Source organism: Colossoma macropomum, unplaced genomic scaffold, assembly GCF_904425465.1.
Source record: "Colossoma macropomum unplaced genomic scaffold, Colossoma_macropomum, whole genome shotgun sequence".
Classification (NCBI taxonomy): Eukaryota; Metazoa; Chordata; class Actinopteri; order Characiformes; family Serrasalmidae; genus Colossoma; species Colossoma macropomum.
The window spans coordinates 30,236,933-30,248,902 of record NW_023494789.1 but is presented as its reverse complement, the minus strand read 5'-3'; the positions used below and the strand labels follow the sequence as shown (position 1 = coordinate 30,248,902).

Sequence of the window (11,970 nt, the reverse complement as noted above, 5' to 3'; positions counted from 1 at the left end):
TAGTGTTCATTGTGCTGGTATGAGTGGAGCATGCTAGATGCTCAGTGTCACTGCTGGACTGAGAATAGTCCACCAACCAAAAATATCCAGCCAATAGTGTCCTGTGACCTCTGATTAAGGACTAGAGGATGACTAATGCAAACTGTGCAGCAACAGATAAGCTACTGTCTCTGACTTTACATCTACACACTGGACCAACAAGGTGTTAAAAACTCCAGCAGCACTGCTGTGTCTGACCCACTCATACCAGCGCAGCACACACTAACACACCACCACCACATCAGTGTCACTGCTGAGAATGATCCACCACCCAGACGATACCTGCTCTATGGTGGTCCTGACCATTGAAGAACGGGGTGAAAGGGGGCTGACAAATTATGCAGAGAAACAGGTGGACTACACTACAGTATGTAATTGTAGAACTACAAAGTGTACCCGTATGGTAAGGGGACCTGTACACACGTATACACACACACACACACACAACATAATAGTAATTCATTCAAGCAGAATTAGTACACCATGAAACACATTTACACCTTTGAATTATAAAGAATCACTTTTTTCCTTTATTTGGTTTTTAAATTGTATACAAGATGAAACTAAATAATTAAAATTTTAAACACAGCTGATACATGACCCAGAGACTACAATTTAGAGGGACAAGGTGGTAGACATGACTCAACACAGCTAGACAGGGCTTGCCAGAATTTTGAATACAACGTTACTGTAGTCTAGAAAAAAAGATGCTGAATTAAGAGAATGACATACAAATCACCAAATCCCATGTAATGAATGTTCTAAAAGCAGATGGACCAAAGCAATACCAAATCCCAAACATTTCTCCACCCTTTAAAAGTCTCATCAACTGTGCTATGCATACATTTGAAGAAAAACAGCACTGAAGACTATACTGCAAAATCCCTGAAATTAAAAGACAGATGTCTGGTGATAAAATACAGCCCACCAAAAGGTTCATGACTTAATTTTACTGTTCCCCTTCCTCTCACAATTTATTTTTTCATTTATTATAGAAAAGCCCATGCTGACTGATAAAACACTGTTTAGGATGGTTTCTTCAACACTCACATGAAAACATTAAATATAGTATATGATGTATGAAGTCAGAAATGACAAATCTATTATTAGCTTCTGAAGGCAACCAATTCAGACATAAAAAAAATCCACAATGGTCAAGTTATACAGGATTGGCAAATATAAAATGATCAGAATATAGAAACTAAAGAGAATTAATGTGAAAGGTACAGTATTTAGTAATTATTGCAAGTTTAACAAGGGAGAAGTTCCTGTTAGTGGATGCACTTCTAGTTTATAGGTTATTTTCCCAGACATTAATTACACCTAGGTATGGCCAAACCTGCAATTCCCATGGTGATTCACCACTGAACATCTTTTTAAGCATAGGCGTAGACTCAACCTGGTACTGGGAAACTTGCCCTAAATGCACTGTTTTTCATAATACAACACCTTTACACACAAGATCCATCTTAAACTGCTATACATTAGGCACATTTGTCCACATAATAAAAGGTAAAATCCTGACACAGCAGAACCAGTGTGCTGTACATCCATACTTTTACCAAACCCATAATATAGTCTAAATACTTTTATGCATTCTCAAGAACACCCAAATATATGCAGCTTAACCATAGATGACAGGGAACAATATGGTGGGCTCTGTGTATCCATATTAGTTAAAGGGTAATGTACTGGGAACAAAGGTATAAGATGCTTAAATAAAAATATCATCCATCATCCACAACTAAGCTTCAAGACCATTCTAATTAGGGCTCTTCCTACACTAAATAAAAATGACCAGTGTTCATCTTAAAACTACAAGTCACCAATCTGCAGTTTCATTCATCTGCATGAGCAAAGCAAAAAGGCTCTTTCATGTGCCAGGTAAAATTATCATTAAATTCATGGACAGGTGATGCATAAATGTCCACTGTTTATCTAAACCAACTTAAACCAAACAATAAAAACCAGCGACTCTTCAGAACCTCACAAAAGGTAGCATGCAAGACTTAAAGGGAAAAAGAAAAAGTTCAGATCACTGTTATTCTTGCAAGACATCCCAGACCCATCCCAGTTTTTTCCAAAGCTAGAACAATTTTAAGGTGTGGGGAAATATGAACTCATGACTTTCAGGGACAAAACTAAGAACAAATAAGGGGAAACGGCATCAAAAAGAAAGGCTCAGAAACGAACTGATGCTGCCATTACATTTCTGTAATGGGTCTAAGTGGGCACAGTGATCTTTCTGGCCAGCAGCACCAGTAGGGCGAGTTCCACACTACCTCCGGCCCGGTCAAGTGCCTCAGCTGCCTCATGAGATGAGAACCCCGCTGCCTGTATCCTCTGGATGTGCTCTGCAGGATACTGTCCCGTTAAGGTCACTGCGGAAGGCTGGATGGAGTCTGCAAAGGGGAGAGGAGCTAACTCAGGGGCCTGTGTTGAAGGATGAGAGGACGCTACAGGCACAAGGCTGGAATTGTCTGTTGAGGAGTCAACTGCTACAGACAGGGGACGCTGCTGAGATGGTTCAGCTGAGTTGGGAGGTTCAGTGCCTGAGGTCCTCCATTCTGCATCACCTCTTCCTTGCTGACTTTCGTGAGCCTCTCGGAACTCAAAAAAACCCTGTAACGGAGATGCTTTCCCTGGCTCTGACACACTTCCTCTCCCGTTTCCACCCACATGATTTCCTCCAGGGGTATACAAAGACTGAGTCATGTCTTGTTCAACTGTGATATTCACCACCCCATTAGTCTGGTCATCTTCCTGCCCTTGAGAGCTTAGTGTGGGTATGTCTAATGTACCAACCCCTGCTTGAGCAGCATGTTCAGATTTGGCAAAAGTCGTTTCATTGGTAGTGGCAGTGTCAGAAGACGATGACTCAACAGTTGGGTTCAGACTAGGAAAATCCTCTGTAGTGCGACCCTCGTCCACCTTTTCAGCATCTTGTTGTGTCGTAGTGGTATGAGAAGCAGACGAAGAGCTCCTTCCACTAGCCTGAGCGTGAGTGTTGGACATCAGAAGCTCATGAAGCTCCTTCAGGGCCTGGGCCAGAGACGGAATGCTGTCTCCCTCTGGCTGGTCCCTCTCTGAAGGCACTGCACTCTTTGAGGCAGACCTAGCATTAGTATTCTCCTCAAATTCTGAGCAGACATGAGGCAGCTCAGAAGAACCGGCTGGCCTTGTAAGGCTGTGATGAAAGGTCAACTCTGAAACAGGGGTGAGTCTTGATTGAACTTGATTGTTTGCAACATTTTTCATAATGCTGTCTTGCTCTTTTTCTTGAAGCTGATCCGGAATGTCAAGACTTACTGTTTTTGCATCAGTAGAATCAGCCATGTCCACTTCCTGTAGAAGAGCTCTAGTCTGGGAGCTTGTATCTAGGTTGGTAAAGGGTGACTCAGGTTCTTTTGTCTCTTGTAGGGTTACGTCCTCCTCAACGTCTACATTTAAGTGGTTCACAGACTCCCCACAAGTTGCAAGGCTAGTCACTTCATTGTCCTTTGACACAGTACTAGACAGTGGTGGTTCCTGAGCAGGGAGAACAGGTGGGATAAGAGCTTCTGCTGCCTCTGTGTTAGGCAATGTAGAATCAGTCACAGGTTGGGACTGAGGTTTGAAGGCATCAACCAGTCCATGGACAGGATTTTGAGAAGACTCGGCCAAGGATTGAGGTGGGGACGATGGAGGTACATCCTGGGCATAAGATGGGTGGTATTCAGTCATGCTTTGAGTGTCAGATGGATGTGACTTGGTTTCTCCCTGGGTTTGAGATGGACTAAACAATGTCTCTGGTGGCAGGCTGTGGTGTGTGGAGGCTGGGGCAGACTTGGAGCGGTCCAGCGCGACACTCCGAGTATGACTTGTGGCAGGTGAGGAGCTTGTGGGTATGTTGAAAGGTTTGCAAAGAGAGAGTGGTGGGGACTGTGGTGAGGTAGTTTTTCCATCTGCAGTATCTATCAGGAAAGTCAAAACAATGATTACGTTTACATGCGTGGCAGAAATTTAATGCATCATATTGCTGTGGTTAACTATGCAGTAAAATTCACATGCATTGCAAACCATGCATGCCATTATAAACAGGCATGGATCTACATCAGGTTTTATACAGTAATCCCAGGGGACATTTTTGCAGATTACACACGCCGCATGCAGAATGTCCTCCGGAAAACATCAGCAAATTACCTATCTGAATCATTACTATGATGACATTTAATATTGCTCTGCATTCATCAGCCAAGTGTGTGCCTTGCTGTTGTAACTGGGACATTTCGGACAGAAGTAGAGTTCAGCTAATCATATAAATATGGGCAAGGAGAATTTGTGGGATTGTCTGAATCAGAAAAAAATGTTCAAGTGACAAAAATATTATGGAGTGCAAACTGAATTTCATAAAGTCATTATCAGATTAGTAAATTTTTTTCTGTTTAAAACTGTTCAAAACAACAGAATTTTTCAACGCTGGATTTCTAGGCCTTAGTAATAGTACAGCTGGGATAATGATTTGATGACAATTAATGACTGATAAGTAAATTTATTATTTTTACATTTTGTACACATGAGCACTGTGTATGTCCACTATCCGAAATGCCAGTCCTGGTTTTATGTCATACACACCTGCAGCAGTAAGTGATGTGCTGGCAAATGGGAAAAAACCAACAGTATTCTTCATGCTTCATTATAGTTCAATGTTTAGTGAGGTCTTTTCACACCAAGTCTATTTTTACAGATTTAATGCAGTGAAATCCTTACATCAAGTCCGAAGTGCCTTTTTATTTAACACTGAGAATGCAAGAAGGTGAAGAGGAAGAAGAAATGGGTTCACTGAGAGGACGGTTAGCCTGGTCCTGCAAACTATGCATGCCATCAGTAAATTACCTATCTGAATCATTACTATGTTGACATTTAATATCGCTCTGCATTCACCAGCCAAGTGTACACCTTGCTGTTGTATTGTCATGTTTAACTGGCAGCTCTGGTTCTAAACTTGAACACCAAACATATCTCGGATGATCAACTGCATTTGGGGAAGCAGAAAATCATGTAAATTTCATTTTTCTCCAAACTATTCCTTTACAGCTTTTTCACCAGCTCTGGTTTAAATGGAAACTATTCAGCATTTACTGAATGCAACTGTAATACGGTTGCTGTAAAAAGAAATTAATAATTTTGTCCCAATTTATTGATTTTTGAAAATTGGCTTTTTGGCCCAGTAAAAAAGTAAGTAACAGTAATATTAGATATATTCAAATCTACAACTAAAAATGACAATTACCCAGTTTTTATGATTTTTTTTTATTACTTTTAGCTCTACATTAACTGCATTTAGGTTATATATTTTAGGAAAAATGTAACCCCCTTGACAATTATCTTAGAATGTTTATGGGAAAAGTAATACTGAAATACTGAAATAATGGATCAGAGCATATTCAGTTCCTTTGTGTGACTGCTGTACCTGGTAGGCAGAGCCCTCTCCAGCTGTCTGTCCATATGCATCAGTGCTGTCCTGCACATGGTTAGAGCACACACACCACACAAGGCATGCAAAGGGGAGCAGAAATTTAGGAAACACACACATCCAAAGAGAGTGAGAGAGTGAATGCTCTATAAACTCTCACAAGGTGTTGTACAGTATGAGGTAAATGACTCTGACCATGACTTTTCTGGTGTAGATCTGGTTCATCTAAAATCACTGAGGGTCGGATATTAGCTTAGATGGGAATTAGCTCAACCAGTGAGGAAGGGAAAAAAGCTTAGTTATTATCTTTGGTTAATCACTAAGAACACATATCTGCAGAATATCACTTTATGCCAAGGGGCCAATGTAAAACAACCTATGTTGTTGCACTGCCCATGTTCAGTATGTTTATAACATCTCATTCTGCCGGGTTTTTTCATATTCCAACAAGGCTGGATTGAGCCTGGACTAAGAAGCATTACCTCACACTTTACATCACTTGTTGAGCTGAGTATGTTACTAGCGCTGCACAGCAAACAGAGCAAACTCCAGATACATTGGTTAAAAATAACCACGACTGGATTGACAACATTTCAGTGATGATCATAACAAAAATAATAATGAAATGATAAAATAGTAATTGAATGTAAAAACCACGAAAACTTAAGAAGCTCATGCAGTGAACAAATATTCTACACACAGTTCTGTCTCACATGATCAATAAAAATCTCAGACAAAAACTGATAAGAAAAATACTAACTTTATATCTAAATTGAAATAACTTTCTAATTGTTATAATTTTCTTTAATACACTATGCTCAAAGTCCAAACTGTGTCATAGATACTGTAACTGAAACTCCCTGTGTCCATGCACAACTCATTAACTTGTCTATCTTGTGTCTATTTTGTGCATGCTAACTTGTCTCTATCCATGCAGCTCACCGCTGTCCTGTATGGATCTGTGTAACGCCTCTGCTAGCTCTCGGTCTGCAATCTCCTCAGGCCGGGCATCCTCTCGCCCCTCAGGCCCATATGCCAGTCTGGCACAATCGGGCAGTTCTGCTTCAGGCAGGAAGCGTGTCTCTGTTCCTGTTGTCCCAATCAGGAGCACACTCTTCTTAAGGTCAATGGAACACTGGAAAAAAAAATGATCCAGGCAGAATAAGATGACACATGCAACAAAAGTAGAATTAGAAAAGGCAAAATTAGAAAAAAAAGTTTGGACTGAGGTTAGTCAGTATCAATATTCAGATTAATAAAGGGACGGGACTGTGATATTAGCATAACGTAATAGCCACAGCATGGTCTTTTATTCCTAAATTAAAACAGCGGTCAATAACAGAGAGAACGTGATCATTTCAAAGAATCTTAAGACAGTATTGTATTGTATGGTAAGCCATGTGATTCCAGTTACATTCCTGAATGTGAGAGCAGACCTGGTGTCTCTTTAGCATGTCAAGTCCTAACAGCATGTCCATAGGCTGATCTTCCAGAATAGAGAAGGAGCAAGGCAAGAAGTCCCCTTCAATCTGCACCTGAGCTGGACCACACAGGCACACAAAATCCGTAAGTAATCTCAACACACACGCAAGACAGAAAAACAAAACATTAAATACAAAAACTAGGAAAACCACAGGAGAAACCAGTGTTCAAAAGCTCTTAAAGGGATCACATTGTTAAACCAAGTTTACATCCTAGATGAGCCAATACAAACTACATGACATGTCAATATTTGTCCTTCTTGGTGGTGGTTTCCTGTCAAAATATGCAGGCATTTTATGCCCATGTCTACAAAAGTGAAAATTAAGAGGGTTGGAGGGTGGAAAACAAATGCAGGCACACTGCTCGGTCTTTTTTCTTAGTGGTTCACAGTGTATTTTTTTGATAGCTGCTTCTGGCTGTGCATCTCCCTGTTGATTTGATCGGTCAACATAAAACTGCTCATAATATAGGCTACTTAACCGCTTTGAGTTTAAAGTTTTGTCAACTCTGCACAAAACACAGCAAAATGCAAAACACATTTCTCTACTTGAAAATAATACAAAAAAAGACCCCTTGGTCCACAAAAAATGTGCAATCCCCCCCTTTACTGCAAATAGTATCTTACAATCATAGGTCTGCAACTCCTTTTAGAAACATACCCAAATGTACTCTTCCAATGATCTTCTGTGTGCCCACGCCTTTAGCAATCCCTGCCCACCGACGGTCTACAAGACGCATGATGTTACAGCGCTCTGCACAGGCTTGACTCATGATGGTCATCTGGGCTCCTAAGATGAGAGAGAGAGAGAGAATTATGCATTACCAGTAATTATGTGTTTGACTATACAATAACTATAATGTGTAGGCATGTCTGCAGTGTAGGTAGTCATTACATTTAAGATTCATGTGTACTGCCCTGCAGAACGTTTTTGGCAATGGGTGTAGAAAGCCAGCCACTGGTCACAAACAAGGGAGTTAAAACAATGAGTGAAAGAAAACTAGGCTACCTGAGTCAACAAATGCCTTGACAGGATGTCCATTGACTTTGCAGTTGATGTAGAGCATGACAACCTGGCCAAAACTTTCAGGAGCCTCCTCCATAGCTATGGTCATGTTTTCTTCAATATTATGTTGCCTGGGGAAAAAAAAACAAAAAAAAACATACAAAGGTAAGCGGATGCCAGCAATCACTGATAATGCCGTGACAAAAGCGATAATCACCGTGTTGGCCAAGAGAATTGATAAAAAACTAGCAAGGATGATTTTAATTTTAAACAACTTGCTAAATAATATTACATAAGTCGTACATGTTTATTCCCTTTTACTGTTAGAACAATGAATCAATACTAGACATTATTACTGACAAATGCACAATGATGTCAGAATCATATCAGTATTGTCTGATATTTGAAGTTATGTACATGAAAAACATCTGATATCGGCATCTGCTCACAAATCCCATATCAGCGCATCCCTAATTATTATAGGGCATCAGTAAGTCGTTGGGCCAGGATAGAGAATATTCCCCTCACTCTTTGCTAAGGGAGATTTGGAGCTTATGAACAAATGTGTTTTCAGTAAAACTTTCAAAATGAAAGGTGATAAACTTTATCACTAAAATGTGTAGGATTATTCAATATTATATTGTTTTTATATGATTTTATTAAAGCAGTTAAATCACAACATGCTAAAGATAGCACAGAAAGTATATCTAAGTTGGAGCAAATGTGTGTGTTCACAGGGAGGCAATATAATAAATAATATTTTTAACAGAAAGATATAATAAATCAAGATAGATATTGCTCAAGCCTAGTGTTTACACGTTTTTCTTTATCAGATAAATAAATGAATATTTTGTTACTGTGGAATAAAAACATAACTGGTTAATGCTTTTCAGATGGAGATTTCACATTTGACAAAGACGCCAAAATGTCAAAATTTAACATGCATTGGCTTTACAGTACTTACCCATTTTACAATTAATTTACTTAAGCTGCTGGAATACTTGGCGACATTCAGACTCAAAACCTGTATTATACCTGATGTCCTCCTCAATCTTGGCCTGAGCCTCCAGGTCAAAGGGGTCAGCAGTAAGAAGTCTGATTCTCTCCTGCTCCCTTCGGGCTCGATCCTGCTGCTGCTCCAACAGCACCTTGGTGAAGCGCTCTGAGAGAGGAAAATTGGTTTAATTATTTAATTGTACACTGGCAAAAGGAGAGTATGTTCCCTGACCACCATAAATTAAGATAATCATCCATTCTCTGTTCTCACCAAGGTCACCACTCAACAGGGCTTCAGCCAGCGGTGGGTTACGTTCCTTCAGCAGGGACAACTCATGTGGATTGGCGAGCAACATATCGCGCAACAGGGCAGGGTTGTCCAAACCCTGAGGAGAAGATGCAGGGGACGTGGAAGGGGGTGATTGGGCAGCACTTGGTTGTTGTCTGGTGGAGTGCTGGTTTGAGGAGGTGCCAGGTACTGCGATGGCGCTGAAATCAATGCGGGGCAGCCCTATCAAGTTGCAGAAACAGAGGTCCAACAAACTATTTCACAAAACCCTATTTGGACTCAACCCTGGTCCAAAGGAATATCAATCAACTGAAGTCTTCGACTCAGTTACATTACTGTAAAACACTTCATGCTTAAACATTTGCGCATAAAAATGTGGAATGAAATCCAGACCTGGGAAGGATGGCTGTACCGGTGGTCTTCTCTCTACTTGTCTTAACACCACCACATCTCCATCCTTTAGTCCATAATTCCCCAGGGCTCGGGTGAGGTCTCTCAAAGCTTGTTCTGCATAGGAGATCTGCAGACACCAAGAACGATTTAATAAAACTTACAGGAAGTTAACTACACATATGTACAAATATGCCAAAAAGCCACAGCGTCCAGGCTTCACTTCAAAAGCCAGGAGAAGCAAAACGGAAGTAAACAGACCATGTCGTTTACAGAATACCGTTTTACGCAAGTGGAAACCCAAGCACTTTCAATTTGATTCCAAGCTTTTGAGCTTGTGTCTGAACGTGTCATAAGCAACGTCACTCTAAATGAAGTCTATGGACCATTTAAACCATATCAAGTAACTAAAGTTTTATACATACAGTTGTTTACAGACTGTTGGTAAACAGCCTATTATCGCTGACGACACTACTAGCTAGCCTGGTCATGTGGCTAACTAGCTAGCTAGTTAAAGCTCCACGAAATTACTTTGCCGACACGACACAAAGTCGAAGACAGACCTCTTCAAAATGCTGAAGTGTCCGTGTGGCTTTAACGTTGCGTTAGCTACTTAGCACGCTATTAATAGCATGGCATGCCGGTTTAACCGATGTGTATCGCTAACTGCTAGCTAATGTTAATGATAGTTAAAGGCAGGCAGCTAGCTGGCTTGTTTTCTGTTGTGCAGCACTTTTTGACATGGATTACCTGAATCTCCCCGGCGGGTATTCCTGATTCTAGTTCACAAAGAGCCAAAAAATCCCTGAGTTCAAGCTCCGGGGAGACCTCTAGGGCGAAAGTTGTTTCGGAGCGGTCTCTCAGTGCGCAAAACACGGTCAGCAGCATCGCGCCTGCCTGCAGTCAGTGGAGCCCGCTACGGTGGAGAGCAGCTCAGCGTCCCTTTCCCCCTCTTGCCGTTCACTGATTCAGTGGTTAAAAGAGCGAGAATATTAGCTGTCCAGAATCGTCTCGGTGTTACCTTAAGACAAACCACCTAGTAAACATGGACACGCGTTTAAACCGGCAATTTAATATAACCTACACAATCTGCAGTTCAGCTCACAGATTGTTTCTCCACTTCCTTTCGGTATGATTACCGTGATCTGACTGCAGGGGACGCGCTTCAGCCACGCGGATTTCACGCAGATCTGCGAAGAATCGCTGATCGCTAAATAATAGTGTATCATCGATTCTGTATGGGTATGATATACAGATCACAGGAGTAGCGCCCATTATTCAGCACAGTGAAGCAGGAAACCGTGAAATTTTGTCCATAATACAGGTCACTAAAAGCTAAAATATTAGCATTTCATTCACGGTTTTAGGTTATTTGTTTCAGCATGCGATATTATACTTCTTAAAAACAATAACCTATATCTATAGTGTAATGCAGAAAAACAAAACGGACTGCTGCGTTGTCTCCAGTTAGCCGACTTGACTGTTTTAGTTTCATTTTCACCTTTCACATTTTATCATTATATTTCTGCTACTTGTATTAAATGCAAATAATATAAATAATATAATTTTTGCAGCTCGTCATCTTTAATAAACGTTCTCACACTTACGGTTGTTGGTCTTGGCATTTTAAGTTAGTCTGAATGAAGTTCTCTGTTAAATGTTCACTCATCCGCTAGAGGGTGCCATGGTTCAACGATTCTTCCGCCAGAGAGATGATACTAACAGTACAGACGTGCAGACTTTGGCCTTTCGTATAGATTAATGAATGTGCGTAATCGTGAGCTCTGAAGGATCGTGACCTACATAGAGGTCACTGTAACCTCCAATCTCTTGATATTATATATTACATTCTGTCTACTGAAGTGATAGCAACAAAACATTAATTATTCAACATTTCCCCCATTTTTGCTTTCAAATGTAAGGTTTTGAAATCTAAATAAAGAAATAAACAACAAAATGTGTATTTGTCACCAGATATACGTGAATTTGATAAGAATTGTGAAGGAACACCACTGTGACAGAAGAATACTTATGCATACTGGACAACTTAACCATTTAACATCTGGTAAACTGTAATGAAGTTTTTAGGTCACTTCATATAATATTTACAAAAGTGAATGTTGCACAAGGGCATTTTCGAGGCAAACCTACGTAAGTCTGTAAAGAGACTGCTCAAACGTTAACAATCAGTAAACACACGAGACACCTTTTGAAAGAATGTTTTGCCGAAAAGAAAATTTGTCTTAGAATGGTTTGCTTAAAATAAATACCACTTGTCTTTTTGATGTTTTTTTCCTAACACAATAAACCTAACA

At 40.4% G+C, this 11,970-nt stretch overlaps 1 protein-coding gene across 3 annotated transcripts; it reads right to left on the bottom strand.

The window, feature by feature from the left end:
- Window positions 1-662: 662 nt before the first annotated feature.
- ddi2 (DNA-damage inducible protein 2) lies at window positions 663-10,799 on the bottom strand. Of its 3 annotated transcripts, none has more exons than XM_036570854.1 (10): window positions 10,740-10,793; window positions 10,406-10,618; window positions 9,659-9,785; window positions 9,248-9,487; window positions 9,016-9,142; window positions 7,984-8,111; window positions 7,636-7,764; window positions 6,931-7,034; window positions 6,437-6,629; window positions 663-3,992 (listed from the first exon to the last, which is right to left on the bottom strand). In XM_036570854.1, exons 2-10 carry the CDS (start codon window positions 10,541-10,543, stop codon window positions 2,263-2,265), a joined length of 2,916 nt encoding a protein of 971 aa, XP_036426747.1. In that variant the 5' UTR covers window positions 10,544-10,618; window positions 10,740-10,793; the 3' UTR covers window positions 663-2,262. The 3 variants fall into 3 exon arrangements, with proteins under 3 accessions (XP_036426747.1, XP_036426746.1, XP_036426748.1); XM_036570855.1 differs by adding an exon at window positions 5,492-5,542 and having other exon boundaries at window positions 3,857-3,992; window positions 10,406-10,799; XM_036570853.1 differs by having other exon boundaries at window positions 10,406-10,799.
- Between the last annotated feature and the right edge of the window lie 1,171 nt (window positions 10,800-11,970).

Coding starts and splice junctions, on each gene's coding strand:
- ddi2 (XM_036570853.1), bottom strand. CDS start 10,543: ATGCTGCTGACCGTGTTTTGCGCACTGAGAGACCGCTCCGAAACAACT. Junction 9,488..9,658: donor GGTACAGCCATCCTTCCCAG/GTCTGGATTTCA, acceptor GCAACTTGATAG/GGCTGCCCCGCATTGATTTC. Junction 6,630..6,930: donor ACATGCTAAAGAGACACCAG/GTCTGCTCTCAC, acceptor TTTTTTTTCCAG/TGTTCCATTGACCTTAAGAA.